Below are 20,481 nucleotides of genomic sequence, written 5' to 3' on the forward strand. Positions count from 1 at the left end.
CCCGCGGGAGGGGATCGCCGTCCGCCGCCGCCGCCGGGTACCGCCGCCGCCGCCGCCGGGACCCCCCGCCCCGGGCACCCGCCGCGTCCCCCCGCCCCGGCCCTGCCCCGCCCCCCACCCCCCACCCCACCCCGGGCCGTCCTCCCGCCTCCCATTGGTGCGGGGCCGCGCGGGGGGCGTGGCCGGCGGGGCCGCTATTAAACATCCCATGGCCGCCCCGCAAAAAAACGGGGCCGCGGCTCATTGAGGGGCTCAGTTGGAAGCGGGGCGGCGGCGGCAGGCGGGCACCGGGGGATTGGCTCGCTGCGGGGCTCCGTGTGTCTGTCTGGGTGTCCGTCCGTCCGTCCGTCCCCTTCCCCCTCCCCCCCCTCCCAGCTGCTGGATCTTACAGCCTTTTAACTCTATAAGCGCCTCCGTTAAGGCCACCGGCAGGTAAGGAGCGCCTTCTTTCTGCACCTATTCGAGACCTCGCAGCGCCTGCCCGGTTCCCGGGGGCGGGATGTGTGTGTGTGTGTGTGGGGGGGTGATGCCTCCCCCGACGGGGACCCCGCCGCGAAATTCCCGGGGAGAAAAAAAAAAAAAGGCAAAAAAAAAAAAAAAAAAAAAAAGCTTTCCGTGTCGGGGAATGCGTTGTTGCAGGCTCGGGCATAACCGTTCGGAAAGGGGGGGGATGGGGGGGAGGGGGGGAACTCCTGCGTTTCTCATGCACCATCCACGAGCTATTCTCAGTGCTTAAAATAATTAGATAGGTATGCTGGGAACACTCGAGCATCTGCTTGCAGCATCTGTTTATGTTCATAACTTTCCATGCACCAGCTGCTTCCCCCCCCCCCCCGCCCCTCCCCGGGATATTTTATTCTGGGGAAGGGCTGGAAGTTTGCATGACAACTCCGTGTCGCCGAAGCAGCAGCACCGCTCCATCCCTCTCCCTTCTTCTCCCCTGTTGTTTCCTGTGCCGGAGAGGTCCAAAGTACCAAACCTTAAGAGAACGGACGCGCGGTTTTGAAAGGAGGGTCCGAAATGGTTTCGAGGGGTGTGAAATGAACCTGTCGCTTCATTCATTGGCATTGTGGAGACGGGGGATTTTCTTTATGTTTGTAGTCATCCTGCCAAAAAAATAGGAAGAAAGGAGAAAAAAAAAAAACAAACCAAACCCAACAAACAAACGTTGCAGCTGGGGAGGCTGTGAAGAGAGCGTATTGTTTCAACTTAGCTCATGACAGTTAAAGGAAAAAATACTGATAAGAAATGGCAGATTTATTTGCGGAGGTTCAGCGACTGCTTTGTCACGGTCCCGGGGCCGGGGACCCGCAGGTGCCGGGGCCGGGGCCGCGCCGGTGGCCGGGGCTGAGCATCCCCGTCCTCCCCCCGCCTGCTGCCCCCTCCCCAGCCCTCGGGCAGCCGGCACTTGTTCCCGTGCTCCAGCCTTACCTTTACACTTGTTTGCTTTTCCATCCTCGCAGCCGGTGCATCAAGTACACCCCCTGGTGATGACTATTTCACTTGTAGATATTTTGTCATCAGCTAGAAATGCCCTCAACCAGTCTCCTTTGCAGGACAGCAGATGCAAGCGCCACTTGTCCTTTCCTTTCTCCTATTTCTTCGCACCCATTTCCCTACATTATCTGCTTTTTTCTTTTTTTTTCTTTTTTTTTTTACTTCATTTCTTTCCCCTCCCCAAACCACCACCTGATCGCAGAGGACAGATCCTCCTCCTGAAGGCAGCTCGCCACTTTGTGTAACTTGAGTCCTACCCAAACCAGTGGAGAAACCCTGGGGAATTACTTAAGTAACGCAGTGGTTTGGAGAGAGGTTACTGAGGTGGCTGTGACCAGCAGGAAGGCAGTGGGGACTGTGGGAATGGGCTTCGCTGATGGCAGTGGCTCCTTTGTTCTGTTTACCGAGGGCAGGCGGGGAAGGTGCTTGGCGAAGGTGATGCTGGTGCTGCTCTCTTAGCAACATGTGCCCGGCTCGCTCCGCAGGGCTGCGTGGCGTCAGCCTGGGAATAACCGCTCCAAGCGCTCATTAGCGCTCCTCTCTCTACCACCACCTTCTCCCCCCCCCCCCGGCTCTTTTTGCACTTCAGAGTTTTTTGCTCCATATTAAACCTTCTGCACAAATTCCCTCCGAGCTGTTCGTCGGGGAGTTTAGACATGTGATGGGAAGGTCTTTCCTGGGGGGGGGGGGGGGGGGGGGGGAGGTCTTGAGGGAGATGCTTGGTAAGGGTAAAATGAGGGTTTGGGCTCCTCATTGCGGCGTTTTCACGAATGTGGCTTCAGAAATGCTGCAGAAGCAGCACAGCCCCGTTTTTATCTGTTCCTCCAAGCATCCCCTTGTAGCAGAGCAAAGCCTGGGGCTCTCCCATCCCATCTCAGCCCTTCCCAGTAATGCTGCGTCGGTGCCAGTGCTGGTAATTACAAGCTGCATTGCTCTAGTCTTGTATTCTCTTCCAGGAGGAAAGGTAGCCTGAATTAATAATAATAATAACACACCTAGTGATGACTGAATTCACAGCTGTGTGTGCGTGTGTCTGGCTGCAGCACGTTGGGCCCAATTATACAAAGATTTGGGTTGGTTTGTGGGTTCTGGGTTGGCTGCTTTGTCTGGTGAGGATTGCAGGGCTTGGCATCTTCGGTGTCGCCAGCACTGGTAATGGGGAGAGGGGCAGCAAACTAAACCAAGTTTTTTTCAAGGCAAAATGAGCCTATGAGCAGCAGGTGGATTAGCGAAATGAGAAGTACCTCTAGATTTTCATGCTAGTTTAATTGTTTCTGGGCTTTTTGGGGGAACCTCTACTGAAACTAGTTGGGAAAGTCAGGGTGACCGCCGATCAGGTGTGGGATCAGGCAGCCAGCAGATCTACCGGGCATCTTACGGGGCTTGTGCTGCCCCGAGTGGGAACAAGAGCAGACCCGCTGCGTTGCGCTGGCCGGTCCCCGCGCACGGTGCTGGTCGCGCTCCCATCCCGGCATCCTCCCCGCTCCCAGGGGGAAGAGATGCAAGTTGTGCTGTAAAAGAAAGAAGTTAAGTCTGCCACGGTGGAGCATGCTGGAGCTTTGTGGGGTAACCTTCAAGCAGTCTGTAAAGGGAGCACAGGGTGCCCCCAAACACACCCCCAGTTTAAGGATCGTTAGAGCGGAATTGGTGCAGGTCCGCTCCCAAGGGCAGAGCAGCGACAGCGTGCGGCGGGGAAGGAGAAATGCTGCGTAAGGTACAGTAGGTAGAAGGTGCTCGGCCATTCGGAGTGGGAATACGATAGTGTACGATACCTAATTCGGGTCCCAAACTTCTAAACGCAGGCAGCTCACCGCAGGAAGCCGGCGGTAGGATTTCAGCGATTTGTGGAATTCAAACAAATGTCCTTGGGTCAAGACTTTTGTGGAGGGAGCTGCATATTCAGACACTTGAGACTTTACAGCTTATCTTTCCCTCCACCACAAGTTTTCCTCTAAAATCCAAGAGACAATGCATGGGGGGGAACAAAAAAGACTTCAAAATAAAGGGTTTCATAGGCTGTGTGCTTCCATCAGCCTGGAACAAAACAGACTTTGAATGTAGAAGTTGAACATGACTGTGATTATAGGATGTGGTTTATAAAAGTGGTCGATTTGCAGACCAATGCAATGGTTTTTCAAGAAGTTTTTTGTGTGGATCATATTAACAGTAATTTCACTTCCCCCCCCTGTGTTCAGGTTTCTAATAAAAGAATTCTTCAGCCAAAAGAAATAATTTAAGTGAACATTAAAAGAACTCCTTTGTATTTTTGAGAATGAGGTCCTGAGGGGAATGAGAAACCCCATGATCAAAAAGGTGCGAAGGGGAAAAAAGCGAATCCTCACACAGCGTAGGCAATAGTCAGATAAGCAGGAGCGCAGCTACACCATCCCATGAGCCGACATTGCCGAGCGCCCGGCTCAAACCCCGGCGTTCCCGAACCTACCGAAAGCTGCCAAAACGTCTTGTACGCCGCTGAAGTCACAGATGACTAATCTCGGCAAGTAGGCGTTGGGACGCATTCTTGCACAACAAACAGAAGTGAGGGGGGAAAAAAGAGAAGGTAAAAGTAAACCCGCCCGAGACTGCGGCAGGAGAAGCAGCCTGCGTGCAAGCGCGAGCCCCGTGTTGTTTTCTGTTTGTCACCTGCTCTTTTCCCAACAAGTGTTTGCTGACCTAAAGCCCTTGAAACGCGCTTGAAGGATGTGGGAGGGCTGAGAAACTGTTTGAAATCCCTGGAGTTTTTGGAACACCTCTGCAGGGCTTTAGGGGCTGCTCTTGGGAAAGGAGATAGACTTTTATCTACGGCTGTTGTCAGATAGGAATCAGAGGAAGAGCCACAGGGTACTGAAGCCGCCCTGTGGGCAGAGGTCGTGCTCCGTGGCGTCTGTAGTTTTGTTGGGCTTTGGACAAACTCAAATGAGTTTTGATAGTATTGATTTACGTAGGGCACCGTGGTTTAACCTCGCACGCCTGTAAACAGTACCGAAGTCTCCTCTCTCATGACAAGTGCACAGCAGACATTCCTCATAGCTCGCTTTTAGTTTTATTTCCTCCACGGGGCGCATGTGTGGATGGAGCCGTTGCATTAATGCATCTCTTCTCCTCTGCAGAATTTCAATTACATTTCCTGATATACAGTACATGACTTAATGGATGACGCACTTGTTAAAAGCTAAACCTGGGTCTAAGCCAGACCTCCCTGAAACAAGTTTGGTGGCTTCTACCCTCAGGAAGAAGGTTTTGCAGCCTCTCGGCTGAGTCTTAATTGCTGACATTTAAGGCCCACGGGACACTCGGAACCGTTACCCGTCGGAGATGGGGCTGGCCGCCTCGGGCTCCCGCGGGGAAGGTGCTGGGACTTGTTACCGAAGGTGTTAGGAAGACACTCGGCTGGTCCTACTCCATCGTAGCCCTTTGCTAGTTGCACGAGCGGGAGCAGATGAGGGTCGTTACAAGGTTTAGTTGGCTTCGTACAACTTGAGCCTAACGAGAGTGTAAAAACGGCGCAGATCCCCGTGAGTTTACGGAGTTAAAGAGGCACTAACGCAGCCCTTATTCCCGCCATTTGCAGAGAATACACAACTCCTTTTTTTAGCTTCATTAAAAAAAAAAAAAAAGTTCTATGTGATGTAATTTCATGGAAATCACTGGCATTTGCCCTTTCCAAGTTTATTGCTTTTCTCAGCACGCGTCAACGCCCCTTTTGCACACTCCCTGATTTGTCGTAGGTAAAACAGTCCAGGAGACACGTTGTATGTCACTAAAACCTGCTTCGGTATTTATATTTAAACAGACGGATGTTAATGCTAATTGTTTGTTGCAAAATAAACAGAACGCACAGTTGTAAATAGTAGATAGATTCTTTGCGTGTCCAGCTTTAAAGCGAATATTGCTTCGGGGCTTGTGTGATATGATCACTTCAGAGCTTTCCCTCGGGAGGAGTGATGCCGTCTTTGTAGTAATGATGTCACTTCTGTCGATACGCAACTGCGTCCGTTGTGCGTTCCAGAAAATGCTGTCGCTAAGACTAAGGAGACTCACCGCAGGTCCGCAGGAGTAATTTTACTTGATTCTTTCAGGTTTGATTCCTTTTCCTTTTCCTCCAGGATCTAATATGCCATTTCTCTTTCTCTTGCAGACCATGCCCTCTCTATGACGGTTACTTGTTAAGCTAACTCTGCATGCCAGAAGACTGTCCTTGGTTGACCCAAGGGCTTTTGGGGACTCCGGCCTCTCCCCAGTTTTTCTGTGTGTGTGTGTTCCTCTAGAACTTTCAAAACTGTTTCTCCAAAGGGTTTTGCAGAAACTTAGACTGTTTTCTAAAGCAGAAGCACCTCAGTCCACAGCAGTAGTGATGGGCAGCGTGCGAACCAACCGCTACAGCATCGTGTCTTCGGAAGAGGACGGCATGAAGCTGGCGACCATGGCCGTTGCCAACGGCTTTGGGAATGGAAAGAGTAAGGTACACACCAGACAGCAGTGCAGGAGCCGCTTTGTCAAAAAAGATGGCCACTGCAACGTCCAGTTTATTAACGTGGGTGAGAAGGGACAGCGATACCTGGCAGACATCTTCACCACTTGCGTGGACATCCGCTGGAGGTGGATGCTAGTTATCTTCTGCCTGACCTTCATCCTCTCCTGGCTTTTTTTTGGCTGTGTGTTTTGGTTGATTGCACTATTGCACGGGGATCTGGAGAATCAAGAAAACAGCAAACCTTGTGTCTCTCAAGTGAGCAGCTTCACCGCAGCCTTTCTGTTCTCCATTGAGACCCAGACCACGATCGGCTATGGCTTCAGATGTGTCACAGACGAGTGCCCCATCGCAGTTTTCATGGTGGTTTTCCAGTCTATAGTAGGCTGCATCATTGATGCCTTCATCATTGGTGCTGTCATGGCAAAGATGGCTAAGCCAAAAAAGAGAAATGAAACTCTAGTCTTCAGCCACAATGCCGTGGTGGCCATGAGAGATGGGAAGCTGTGCCTGATGTGGCGTGTCGGAAACCTGAGGAAAAGCCACTTGGTGGAGGCACACGTGCGAGCACAGCTCCTCAAATCCAGGATCACGTCGGAAGGGGAGTACATCCCCTTGGATCAAATAGACATCAATGTAGGGTTCGACAGTGGGATAGACCGCATATTCCTGGTCTCCCCCATTACAATAGTACACGAAATAGATGAAGACAGTCCTTTGTATGACTTGAGCAAACAAGACATGGACAATGCTGACTTTGAAATTGTAGTAATATTAGAGGGCATGGTGGAAGCAACCGCCATGACTACCCAGTGCCGTAGCTCATATCTGGCAAACGAAATCCTCTGGGGCCACCGCTACGAGCCCGTACTCTTTGAAGAGAAAAACTACTACAAAGTGGACTACTCGAGGTTCCACAAAACATACGAAGTGCCCAACACACCCATCTGTAGTGCCAGAGACTTAGCAGAAAAGAAATACATTCTCTCGAACGCAAACTCCTTTTGCTACGAGAACGAAGTGGCCCTCACCAGCAAAGAGGAGGACGAGATTGACACTGGGGTGCCTGAGAGCATGAGCACAGACACCCACCCAGACATGGACCACCACAACCAAGCAGGGGTGCCTCTAGAGCCACGGCCGCTACGGCGGGAGTCGGAAATATGACTGACAAACTCTTCCTCTCTCTTTTGGTTGAAAGGAAAAAAAAAAAAACAAAAACAAACCACATCTATCGGTCAAAGGCACGTTGACCTGAGAAGTTGGCCCAGAACAGTTTTCAGACAACGGTACTGTTGAAGAGTGGTGTGAAGGCAAGCAGACCTGAGAAACCCCGGCTGGTTTTAGGGCTGTCCTCAGAGGAGGGACGACAGAAAATGAACTCTAAACACAAAGCACTAAACATGTCTAAGTATGAACAGAAGGCACATATGTTGTAGAATAAATTATGTATATATTTTTTTACAAAACTTGAACTTGCAGGCAAGCTTTGGTTGGGTTATTATTATTTTTTTTTCAACTTTTTCCAGAATGCTTCTCTCTAGGGAACAAGAATGTTTTTAATGGCATAACAAAGGCAAGATTCTGCCTTATTATTATTATTATAATTATTTTTTAAAAAGCTGCTGCTAACTACATGAACACAAATGGTTATTTTTGTTGCAGTGTAGTTTTTATTTTCTCTTGTGTAATTTAAAAAAAAAAGAAAAAAAAGTCAGTGTTGAACTTTTTGGGTTGAAAAGCTCGTGATCACTTCAGAGAGGCCGATGTTGCCAGAAAGTCTAAACTCCTTTTGAGGCCAGTAGTTTGATAGCTAGAATCAATTTCTCTCTTTCCAATTACATAAGGGGCATTATGTAATATCAGGCCAATCAGTAGCCTCCAGCAAAATTATGATTTTTGGGGGGAGAATTTAATTCTCTGTCTAAAGGAAAAATGAAATAAAATATATAGAGAGATGGGAAAAGTACTAAGTTAAAACTACCTAAATGGATACCAAAGAAAATGCACAGTTTTGCACAGTGGAGTTTATTTAAAAAACAAAAAAGAGAAAAAAAAAAAAAAAAAGGAACAGGCTGCTTTAAACAAAAAAAAAAAATTCAAACCTCAGACACTTTTTTTGGTTTTGATTTTTTTTTTTTTCCTTTTCTTTTTTAAGACCTTTATTTTTGCACCTTATTCTAAAAGCTTGAGACTCGGATCTAAAGGGAGCGAGGGCTCCTCCCCTTCCCCCCCCCCCCCCCCCGCTCTCCCGCGGGGAAATAAATTATTCCCTTCTTTTCTTGCGAGGGGAAACGCAGCCGGGGGAAGGCAAACGAGCCCCACGCGCGTGTCCTCCGCGGGCGCTCCGCTGTCGGCGTACGCATTCCCAAACCGCCGCCGGTGCTCGGCGCTGGCACCGCTCTCCTGGCAGCGGGGACCCCCCCCTCGGCGGCCGCCCGCCCGTCGCCGCTGGAACCGGGGGCGAAGGCGACGGGCGAGGCGATCGCCGCCGGAGAAAGCGGTCGGGCCACGCCGGATGAGCCGAGCGATAGATAAATCCCCCGGGAAGAGGTTTTTGAGGAGGAAGGGAGAGGAAAAAAAGAACTTTTCCAACGCAGCACTTGGGAACGGCGCGGGGGGGGGGGGGAAGGGGGGGAGGTTTGCAGCATTTTGTTAAAAAAAAAAAAAAAAAAATGCTTCTCTTCAGCTGGGCCCGGGTGTGAGAAAAAGTGTATTTTCCAGCTCGTTTGGGGAGGAGGAGGCTGCAAAGACCTCCTGCCGCCTCTCCCCGGCACGGACGGAGCGGGCAGCGGCTGAGCCGGGTCGCCGAGCTCCGAGCAGATTTTGTGACCTTCTGCGAAGCTGCGGCTCGAGCGGCATTTTGGCTCCTTCCTTCCCCCCCCCCCATCCCCGAAGGCTTTAAATTCTCTGTGCCTCTAAGATGAAGGAGAGAGCGAACCTGCGCTTGGCGCCTGCTCCCCGAGGGCAGGTGGAGAGGGGAGGGGAGGGGGGGACGCACGATAATCCCAGTCGACTCTTGCAGTATTGGATCACTGTATGCCATTAAAAAACAGCTTGTTCTAGGTCTAATGTCTTCTGCAAACGGATATCTGTGAAGGCCTCCGGCCCCTTCCAGCCCTGCCTGAAAGAAATGCCTGCAATGAACTGGTTTCTGATAAGATGGTATCTGCAGTGGGTGGGTTGGAAACTGTGGAAATTCGACATTGTAAACATAGATTTGGCTACTGGAGAGGGCAGATGATTAAGTGCAAGTACTAAAGGCTGTTACTGGGGTGGGGGGACGTCAAGGAACGGAAAGGCTGAACACGTAAAAGGCGATTTGATTGCAGTTTCTGGGTCAACAGTAGTGGAGACAACGGAGCGCTGCTAGTGCTGCTAGTGGGAAATTCTTGTGAAAGAAAAAATAACTAAACCAAAGAGTATTCAGCGAAACAGAGGGCGCATGGAAACGCGACGGGGAAGGGATGGAAAAGGGAGGCTGATGCGGAGAAAGGGGACCGTTTCTCCAGGTCAGCATCCCCCAGGTGCACAGTGCCCCCACTCCATGATACTTGAGGTGTTTGAGGGAGGGGTGAGAGGCGGGGGACGGGGAAACGCAGGATTCAGTTTGTTTCTTTAAAGCAAAAGAAATTCATAGAGAGAAAAAAAAAAATAATCCCCTCCCCCTTAACTTTTCTGGTGCAGAGGTTTGGGGGTTTGTTTTGTTTTGTTTTTCAAGTCAGTTTTTCAGAAATATTTTTAAAAATGTACATTTTATAAAGTTTATCAAGTATTTTCATATTTAAAGCCAAATGTAAATAGAAGTCTGTAAAGGAGGACAAGGAGAAGAAGAAAAGGAAAGGCCACAAAAAGTATAAATTCTGCTCGGCGGTCTCGGCTAGCTAGTACCTAGATGCTACCGGTTAGCATGATTTTTAGCAAATACTTGCAAGCCTTATAGGATTCCTAATGCTATGAACTTCTCTATTTATTTTTAAGCATGGACTTTTAATTTGAAAACATGTTCTAGTTACCGGCATTTTTAAAAGTTACCAGCTTTCCGAGTGCGAGTCTTGTCGAGGGTGTGCATTGAGGTAATCCATTACACTCTCTGCCGCATTCTTCTTTTTTTTTTTTTTTTTTTTTTTTTTTTTTAAATAACCCTTTGTCTTTGCCGATTGAATCTTACATTGCAGAATTGCACTCGGCCTCTGGCTCCGGGAAGCTGCTAGAAAGAGACCTGCAATGTATGCTCCACGGTACCCTTCCCCCTTGTCCATCATTTCCGTATCTCTCAACTCGCCGTGGTAAGCCCGGCGCAGGACAGACTATTGTAGCACACTTCTACAGCAGCAAATTGGGTTAGTCTTTTTTTTTTTTTTTTTAAATGTTGTTATTTTTAAGGACTACACAGTGACTGACAGTGTTTCTTCAGTTCCCGATGGTCCTGGGCCAAGCCGATGCTTCATTAGGGGTCCTTTAGACTGACTGAGCTCTACCCACAGACTCCAACCGGCGTTGGTTCGGCCGCTTTATCGAGGATAAGGTTGGCTCAACCGGCTCGCACAGAAGGTTTATACTGTATTTCGCTTAGGGTCTGGGGGGGAATATGTTATTTCTGCCCTTCCCTGAAAATACTTGAATGAGACACATTGTCTAAAACATAATACTGCGTACAGTGACAAAAAGCATTTCCGAGGCAGGTGGGGACGGATCGCTTCTTTCCTCTGTCTCTTCCGTGCGAGGTGTCCTTGGTTAAGTAGCAAGGGTAGAAATCATTACTTATCAGCTGTGTTTAATGATACCCTCTCCCAGCCACGAGAAAGTTCGGTGTTAGTTTAGCACTCTTCTTGGAAAAGACAAAGGGTCCAGATGTTTTATTTGTTCTCTTCGGTCTTTCTTTTTCTAATGGATTACAAGGTAAAACTGAGAAGTACTGTAATGTCTTTAAATTATGGCTGCTCACGACCATTGTGAAGTAGAAGGGTGCTGCGTAGTTGCCATCCCACAGCCAACCAGAAACTGATTTTGTAATGACTTTTTGGCCTGCAGCTATTGTAAGGTGAACAATCTAGGCATCTGACAGTTGTCCATTACTATTTTCCTGTTTGCAGCCTTTTTGTATCAAAGTCTTCCTAATGTACTGCACAAATTGTGGATTGTACAGATTTTTATATATTATGTCTTATTTTATTATTTCTAAATAAATAAAAAAAAAATTGAGAACGATGTGTGCAGCATGTATGTAAATGAAGGGGGGAGACGGGTCTGGAGGCGATTCTATAGCTGTGTTTATGGGCACAGTCATTGTCGGAAGCACTTTAGGAAGAGACAGGTCGTTCTCTCCCTTGACAAAAGGCAGGAGGAGGAAAGGCGATCCCATCATTATTTCGCAGATGAGAACACAAACGCGGTGTGCTGTAAGGCAATTTGCACCAAAGGAAGTTCTGCCCCAGCGAGACTGAGGGACTTTCTTAAGGTCACACCTGGAACTGCAGATCGTTAGCTACAAGACCATGAAACAGAGAAAAAGCCCAAAGTCTGCATAAACTACAAAGCCCTGGGGGGAGGGTGGGGGGGGGGGGGTAGAGGGGGGGAATGAAAACACAGAGCGTAAGCATTGAAAGATTTGGAAAGGGATTAAAAAAATTAAGCAGGAAACTCATCTTCAAATCCCCCCGTTTCGTGTCTGCCGGGAACATCCCCTTACTGAAGGGATGCTCCTCACTGGAGCTCAGCTGGATTGCGAAGGCCGTAATCTTCACGCGTGCCATGTTCGTGCGGAGCGCTGAGCCTGAGCCCGGGAGGGGTTTGCGTAAGGGCGCGGGGAGGCGGAACGGGCACGGGCCTCCCGTAACCCAAAAGGGACGCGATGCCCTTATTTGTCTGGGTCGGGCAGCTCCTTTCCCGCTGTTCGTGTGTGGCCTCCGGGGCAGATACTGAGGCTGCACAACTGTGACTCAGCTCCAAACTGCTGAGCTAACCGGAATCAAACAGGCTGCAGCGGCTGAGGGCGGCCGTGCAGCATTTCAAGGCAGTTTTGACCCCTCTGCTGATTTTTTTCCGCCTTTTTATCAGTCCGTAATGCTATTAAATGATGCCTCGGACGGGGCCCTGACCCCGTCTGGAAGGACTCCATTTATAAATTCAAATTTACTTTTCAAATCTAATGGTCTCTTGCAAAGCTTATAATAATAATTACCGGGCTGGATTTAGAGATACAGATTAGCTGTCACAGCCTGGATCTGCTTATTCTCCCTCCTGAAAAGCATCCTCCGGGAGAGCCGCTCGCTGATCCCACCCCGGCTTTGAGGTTTGCCGCGGGGGGCAGCGGGTCGGGGGCCGCTCTCTGCGCGTTCTTGCCCGGCTCTCTCCCCTTGCCTAAATCGTTAGCACCCTCTCCCGTCAGTGCCTTTCCCTTCTCTTGCTGGCCACTCGTCCGGTCAGGTGGAGTCGGCATAAATATAGCAACAAAACACAGACGGAGCGGTTCGGTAGCTGCGGGGTCGGAGCTAAACCCTTCTCCTCCCCACCCGAGCGGGATGCCTCGCGCAAGCATCACCCGTGCGCCGCAGGACCCGCGCGTCCGCTGCCTGAATCGAAACGGCACGGGTACAAGGACACGGGAGGTGCAACGGGGCGTGCGTGGGACGCGCAAGGCTGGGCGCTGGGCGCGCGTGTCCTCGGCAGACAGCCCCGGGGAGGCGCCTTAGGGAAAGCTGCGTGAACCCCCTCTTCCCCGTTTCCCCAGTTCTCTCCTCAAATGGGCACTGCTTGCTGGCTCTTTTGGCGTGCCAAGCGCGCGCTGAAGGCCGCAGGTTTCGCCGCTGTGCAAAAAAATGTATAAGAACGTCTAAAGAAATGTCCATTCTTTCAAAGATGGTTTAACTAAAAGTCGTGACTTCAGGGGAGCCCGTTCCGGGGGTTTGGATTCTCGGGGGTTTGGATGTTCCCGTGCAGCACAGGTTTAGGATGAGACACGCACACCGGGATTCAACACCCACCTCGTCCGGATGAGCTGGTTTGGCCCGACGGGACGGGCTCGGCGGCAGTCTGAGGATGGGGCCGTCAGCTTTGGAGGGGGGGTCAGTGCCCGACCGGGGTCCCCACGGCCTCTTGCGCCCCTCAGGCAGCAGCGCAAGGAGTCGCCCTTTGGCAAACCTGCGTGAGATAGACTACGGGGGAAAGTTCGCAAACTTTTCAGACTGATTTTTGTTTCTCTCTCCACCTGCGCTACCATCTGTATTCAGCTGTTCCATCTGCATTCAGCTAACACATCCCCCCCCCCCATCGGCCACCAGACAGGTAGGACCTCAAAGCGCTTGGAAACTTGGGTCTGAATTCAACGAATTGGCAATTTTTAGACCTGTTTGCAGCTCAGAAGCCGCGACGGAAGTCGGAACAGGACTGTTGATGCTGACAAACACAGAAGCCGCGCGTCCTCACAGGGGGAAGCCAAAGAGCAGGAGGGGCCCTGCGGCCCCCCAGGCCAAGCCGGACGCTGGTCACCCACTGCAGTGGCGTTTCACGGAAATTAGAGGATGAGGAAAATCAGCTGAATGATTGCGGAGTCGCTCGGTGGAGCCTGAGATGAAAATTTCAGATTTCCAGGGAGGGAACAGGGACAGGTTTGTGTGAATTGAGCAGCTACGTGGGAACGACGGCCGCCGAGAGACGGGAGGCGACAGCAGCGCGTTGCCGCTCGCAGCAATCCTGTGGTTCTTCTACCAGGAGAAAGGGAAGGAACGCCGTCCCGGGCGCACACGCTGCCGGGGCAGCACCAGCAGCGCCGCGTGGACCGTCGGTATCGCACCCAGCCGGAGGGTCAGAGGTGGACATGGTCACACAAGGTCCTGCGTCGCACCGAGACCCACAGCAGGCTGCTCCGTGCTCAGGGCGGTTCTCCAGACGGAACCGAAATCCATAGCTAAATCCTTCCACGTATCTTGTGCCGAGGGTAGGCTTTCTTTTATAAGGAGTTGACATAATTTCGTAACTCTTGTGGCCACCTGAAACCTTTCCCTCTTTTTTAGCCTGATGCACTGCCTCTGCCTTCTCCTCTCCTGCCAATGTTTCTCCTGCTTTTCCAGTGGCTGGGGTCAGGACGGAAAAGTGAAAGCAACGAAAATTATAGAAAGTTCAAGAATATAAAAATGAAACATGAGTCCTGAAAACATCCTTCCTTTTCTCCTTCCAAAGTTTCCTCTGAAGTTCAGTCTTTACTCCAGCACCAACAGTTACAGCTTGTTTGAGTGTGCAGATTCAGGTTGTTCTACGCAAGGCGACGCATTTTATAGTTTTGGGTGGGCAGGACAGGGAGGGGCTACAAACACACCTGTTTCAGCAATATATATATTTTATATTAGTGTTTACAAAAAAAACCCAAAAAAAGTACTGCTCTTATTCACTGCCCTGGATTTCAAACCATAGATACTGGAAACAGTTGGGGTTTTTTTTAAATCTACATTGAGAATCGTACAAATGACATACGTTAAATTGCGGAAAAAGCTGCTGAATCACTCTGGTTGGGAAGATGGGCAGAAGGGAGTCAGGAGCTGCGGCACAGGTCCCCTGTCCCCGTTGGATACGCTCCTCTTCGCGCCTCCCAGCTGCAGCGGGTCCCCGGCTAACCCGGCAGCCCAGGTCAAACCCCGCTTCGCTCCTGCGCGCCCAAACTTGGCTTCGCTCTGGTTATTCCTCGTAACCAGGCAGCCGGGGGGGAGGATTCCTCAGGGAAACCCCTCTCCCTCCGGCTGCAAGAGGCTCCTTGGGGAGACCCCCCCCCCCCACTGCAGCAGGTAGGAAGCCATAGGCTCGTGCTTTCCAGGATTGATGTTCTACTAACTTTTTTTTTTTTTTTAAGGCAAAATGTCTTGCTGTGCCTAAACTGTATTTGATATGCAAATCAACTCGTTAATTATTTCACATCACGTGGCATGCAAGGTGCCTCACGGCTATGCCTGCGTTTCATCCCGGCTCGGGGTCGGGGAGCAGCGGGACGCGGCTGCTGTGCTGCCCAAAGCGCCCACCGCTGCCGCGGGGCCCCGTCTGCTGCCAACACACCCAACCAGAGCACCCCGAGGTCCCTCCCTAAGAAATTTCTCATTTATTACACTCGGAGAAAAAAAAATCTGGCTGCTAGGATTGCCCAAGACTGATAAACTCAAAGATAGAGCTTCCACCAAAATCACTATCGGAGTTTCATTCGATTGATGTACAATAGGCTGTTAACAGGAAAGGATAAATTTCTATAGTTTAATAGCACAGGATCTTTATGAACAGGGATGAGTCTCACCCCGACACAAAGAGATTACCCAGAGAAATAATACCGCTTCAGCTCTATTTTTGAAGTCTTTTGATATTCTTAGATGGTGCAGTGGCTGTTAGCTCCCAGGAAGGATGAACGCTTACCTTTAACCAAAACGTTTCCATCCCTACCTCTGTATTTATGTGCGAGTCCTTTGCATGCACCGACAGAATTCAAGACAGACCAACAAATCATTAACTTTTTTTCCCCCCCCCTCTTTTTCCCGTGTTGATACTTGCACTGACATCACTCGGGCTGCAAAGGTAGAAGCACATCAAAAGTTGGTATTTTCTCTGTTTGCACCTTAGGCGAAAGAGCTTCGGCTGTCTGCAGCTGACTCGGGGTACCTCTGTGATCTACGGATGGAAACAAAGGGAATTCCAGTTTTCCTTCTGCAAGAGAGTTTGGCAAGAGATGTCTACCTTCGAATGTGAAGCCCAACAACTAACTGAAGGGGGGAAAAAAGGCTTTAAAAGAAAATAAAGTGACTAAAGGTATGGAAGAGCTCACACACGCTGCGTTTCAAAGCACATGGAGAGCAAAAATGCTCCACCTGCTCTTTACAGCGAGCTCAGTAGCTCCACCCGAAGGACACATCTGCGGGGGGTTTGGGCGATTGTAACACCTGGAAAAGGAAAGCAATTAGCCCAATTGAGGAAGGCATAATGTCAGCTGCACCTCGGTGTGCTGATGGAGACAGGTGCTCCTGCAGAGCCCCGGGTCCTTGGCCTCCCTCCTGCCCTCCCCGCAAATCTGATCCGGTACGGAGCGTTGTCTCCGGGAGTCCCGGTGGGGTCTGGCGGCGGCGGCGGGACGGTGCTGTCCTGCGCGGGTGCCGCGCCGGTCGCGGGCTGCACACCCCGTGCGTGGTCACTCCTCTTCTCAAACAAGCCAAGGGGATTAAAAGCAATTAGGGAAGCCCTGACTTGTCCTAATTAGAGCCAGGATGGAGCTGTATTGGAGTCGTTATCTCAACTTTTCCAAAGCTGTCTCCCAGTGGGCTCGGGAGTTTATTTCTGCCCTTTTCATACTTTCCCCCTTTTTTTCCCCTCTCCTCCCCGTGACTCTGCGCCGGGCTTTGATCTCAAGGACCCTCTGCGGATTTGGTCTTTACCTTTATAGTTGCAACATTTTAATCTAGATGGAGCGTCTTGGAATTTTCAATATTTATAGCTCATTAACTCCTGCGATGAAACCCTTCTGCCGTTCGTTATGCTCGGTGTTTAATGAGGAGGGGTTGCCAGAATTGCTGTGCCCGTCCCTTGGCGTATTATCTGACGGTTTTTCTATTGAATTAACTCAAGGTATGCATTGACTAAACATCTTTAGAACCATTGGACAAACAGACTATGTAATATTCATAAATTAATGCAAATCAGCTTCAAGTATGTCAGACTAGCTCCCCTAGGAATCTCTGGACCTCAGCATGTTGTGACAGTTCTTGTTTAAGCAAATCTGGATCTTTCAGTGCGAATAATGAGAGCTCTTTCATCCTGAGCGGTATTACCAGTGAGACTAATGTGCCATTCTCCTTCTTAAAACCGTAGTCTCATCAGATATAAATTAAACCACAGGGAGAGCAGGGAAAGAAAATGTGAGCAGCATTTGCATGTATTGTCCCTCCTTTTCGTCTGCTGCAGGAATCGCATCGTGGCGCCTTTTTAATGACAATGCTGCTATTACAGCCAATGATTAAACGGTGGCAGTCTTTCATATTCCGCATTTTCAGACTTGGAGATTTTGTTACACGTGTAAATTATTTGCATGTATTTGCGATATAATTAATTGTGTATTGCTTGAAAGCTTCACGCCACACACTTCACAAATCTCGCAGGTTTCTTTCCCCGGGAATTTCCATGTCCCTGGAACGATGGCTTCAGGTGATGGTTAGTGCCGATGCCCGTTCAGGACGCAGCTCCCCGACACGTTTTTATCTGCTTTATCTACTCTAAAGGCTCACGGAGTTTTCCTGACGCTCGGCTCGTCGTCCACGGGAGCACGTACACCCTGGGAGCTCCTGTGGCCGTGGCGGTTGGGGTCTGCTTTGCTGCTGCCCTCCCCCGGCTCTGCCGGGGCACAGGTCTTAGTCTTCTTCCAGGGTGCAGAAGTGCCGTTTGCTATTTCCACCGGTGCTGTAAGAGTCCATCGCGTGACTGTTATTCACAAGGGCAGCACTGCGCTGCATTTCTTGGGCTGAAAAACCTAAGCGTTGCCACTCAAGTGTATTACTGCCCCTAACACATCTTCCCAACTAAACGCGTCCAGCCTGTTCCAACATGGCAGATTTTGTTTCAGATAGGAGATGACCACATTCCTTCCTTGAAGTTTGTCTCCTCCACATATCAGAAAATGTTAACAAATAGGCATAATGTATGCCCTGGGGAGCAGAGAAAGCTGCGTTTCTTTTTCTTGGCTGCCTTAATTCATGCTGGAGTTGGGCGACTTTTCATCTCCGCAGATGGAGGGAAAGGCTAACTCGCAGTGTAAAAGCAGTATGATAAATTGTGGAAAAATAACTTGCTGGCTTTCCGACGAAACTCTCCTCTCCAGCTCCTCCTCTCACTGTACTCCTTCCAGCGCCCCAGAATTCATTGCATCAGTGCATGTTATGGCACCTTGGGGATGCGTTAGTCATAAGAATGGAGCTACTGGTGCTTTGCAGGCATATTTTAACTTTGGCTCTCACATGAGCGCTCTGACACATCCCTGCTGTCTGCACGTCTGGGTAGCGTTTGCTTGCGGGTGCCTCCTGGGACTCCAGACAGCTCAAAAAAAAAAAAAAAAAAAGGAAACATCCAATTAAATTTGCTAAGGTATGCGGGAGGTCCTTCTGTTATGCTTTGTTGGTGGGGAGGGCTTTCGGGTACAAGGTGAGCGTGGGAGGAAGGCAAGAGCGATGGCTCAGATGGGAGCTCCGGGTTCGTGCTGTAACGTCCTGCTCCAGCTCTGTCCTTTCCCTCCTGAACGCCGCAGGGCGGCCGGAGAGAGCGGGCAGACTGTGTTTGCTCGGCCGGTCTTGCTCGCGTATTATTTTCTGCAATGGGAAAATTGGGGCGCAGTTGCTCGGGCTGGGGCAGCCTCTGGGCCGCCTGCTCCCCGCGCGGTCCTCCCTGTGATGCTCCCGTCCCACCTGCAGGCAGCGGGGACGGGAAAAACACAGCCTCCAGGGGTTTGGAGTGGCACCAGGAGGACTCGCCCCGGCTGCCTCCTCCACGGACCGAATTGTCAGAGCGATTCTGCCCTGACGCGGGGTTTTCTGCCTTTGAATTCATTTGCATCTCGGAATTCATCTGTAATTGCGTATAATTAACTTCTCCTTACAGGGCGCTTTCGAGATGAGAGCCGATAAGCGAGTGCTGAGCATCGCTCCCGTTGTTACCGACCTTTTCTTATGGAGGCCGCCCTGTCACGTCCTTTGCTCCCAAACAGAGTAATGTGTGGACTAATTTCAGCCATTTCAGGTTTATATGCAAAAAAAAAAAAGTGAGATCAAAACCCACGCTCTGACCATTTGCTTTTGCGTATAAGTGTAGAAGAACTCCCAGTTTGACCCCTGCAGGTTTAGTACCAGCCCTGGTTTGGAAAACTTGTGCTTTTTAGGCCTAATCTGACGTAACCAGCGCAGAGCGGTCAAATATCCAGGCTTGTTATCAAGCAAATGTACCAAGGTCAGTAAGACTTACAATACCGAGGTGTTCTGAATTAAAATACTCGGGCACTACACGTATATTCGGGCCTTTCCATGCTCTGAGTCATTTGCCGATGTTTTGCACATAACCGCGATCATTTTATGGAAAAGAAGGGACGGGGCATGGTCTGAAGGGGAACTGTTGCGGCCTGTCCGCATTAGATGTTCTCAGATTTAAGAAGCTGTAGCTCAGAGAACAACCTTTTTAATTTTTCTCTCCCTCCAAACGCATGACCAGATAGAGATCTGGTGCACAAGCAGGGGAAGAAAAATGCATTAAACCAGCAAAGTATTGCGGTTAGTAAAGGTTTTGTTAAATGGAATGCCGTTTTTGTTTTTCCCCTTAGGGAACAATAAGAAAACTTCTCGTTGTACATATCTCTTTCTGCAACAAGCTCCGTGACTGGTCGCAACCTGTAATAAAAATGCCATATGCAAGAGAATATATTTAATATTGGGGAGGCAAAATAGAACGATATGATCTGTTTGGGGTTTGAAGGTAAATGTTTAGACATTTTTTTCCTTTAAAATAATCTGTGATAGATGCAGGTTAGCTGACTGGGAAATGAAATCACAGAGGATTTATGCCATTAATGACAGGCTATGATGTCAAAGACATTTGGCCTGTAGCCATAACCTTTTGTGTGGCTCTGGTTGATTCTTATAAATAAACAGGACCGCTCGGCTGCTGCTTGGATAGGAGTCCCCATCGCTTGGGAGCACTGGAAACCGGGCGAAGGAGAGCACTTAAAAATATCGAGCAAAAAAATTGAGGGGAAGGGATGTCCTGCAAGAAGCGCTTTCTCCCTTTAGTGTCTCTGGTTTTCCGCAGTGGGGCTTGGTTAATGTTTAAAGAAGGAGCAGGTTACTGAAATAACACCGAAACCGATCTCACTTGCTGAAACTCTGCTGCGTCATGTCGATTTACAATTAGTCACAAGCCCGGACGCATCGTCAATAGCGTACATCACCACCAGTTTTGTTCCTCTCATCCCATCTGTAGTACGAAAGAGCAGCCTGGGTGGGCTTTTGCAGCCGCTCCAGTGTGGCGCCCATCCTTAGCATCGGGTGGGAAGCGGTGGGACCGCTCACCCCGCAGCTCCCGCCCGGGAGAGGGGCAAACCCCAGGACACCCCGTTCCAGTAACCTATGAAAGCAAGCTGCAAATCTGACCCCAGAGAGACAGGGAAACCCTGAACTACGTATAACTTCCGTATGTACCATATCTGTCCCCTTAAGGAGCTTAACAGGCGTAACTTTAATCATATTTTGCCAGATAACGCACAGGATTTGCTTGCAGCCACTTCAGCCGTTTGATACGTGGGAGGGCTTCGTCGTGTTGTTATCGGTGTCGTTTTTCTTTTCACGCAGAGCTGTTTTCTTTTTGGATGTTGCCCTCTGGGGGCTGTGTTGCTGCTGGCTGCCAGACCCCCAGCGGGGTGAAGCAGAGCGGCTGCATCGCTTCGGGTTGACTCTCACCCATTTAAAGCCTCTAAGGATCCCGGTCCGTCTATTAACGTAATTACTGGCACCACA

At 50.0% G+C, this 20,481-nt stretch overlaps 1 protein-coding gene across 1 annotated transcript; it reads left to right on the forward strand.

Moving 5' to 3' along the window:
• Window positions 1-267: 267 nt before the first annotated feature.
• Window positions 268-8,958, forward strand: KCNJ2 (potassium inwardly rectifying channel subfamily J member 2). The gene is made up of 2 exons (XM_082492107.1): window positions 268-432; window positions 5,636-8,958. The coding sequence occupies exon 2, from the start codon at window positions 5,852-5,854 to the stop codon at window positions 7,133-7,135; it is 1,284 nt and encodes a 427-aa protein (XP_082348233.1). The 5' UTR covers window positions 268-432; window positions 5,636-5,851; the 3' UTR covers window positions 7,136-8,958.
• The last annotated feature ends 11,523 nt before the right edge of the window (window positions 8,959-20,481 follow it).

The sequence above is a fragment of the Vanellus vanellus genome (genome assembly GCF_965231255.1).
Source record: "Vanellus vanellus genome assembly, chromosome: 17".
Taxonomy (NCBI): domain Eukaryota; kingdom Metazoa; phylum Chordata; class Aves; order Charadriiformes; family Charadriidae; genus Vanellus; species Vanellus vanellus.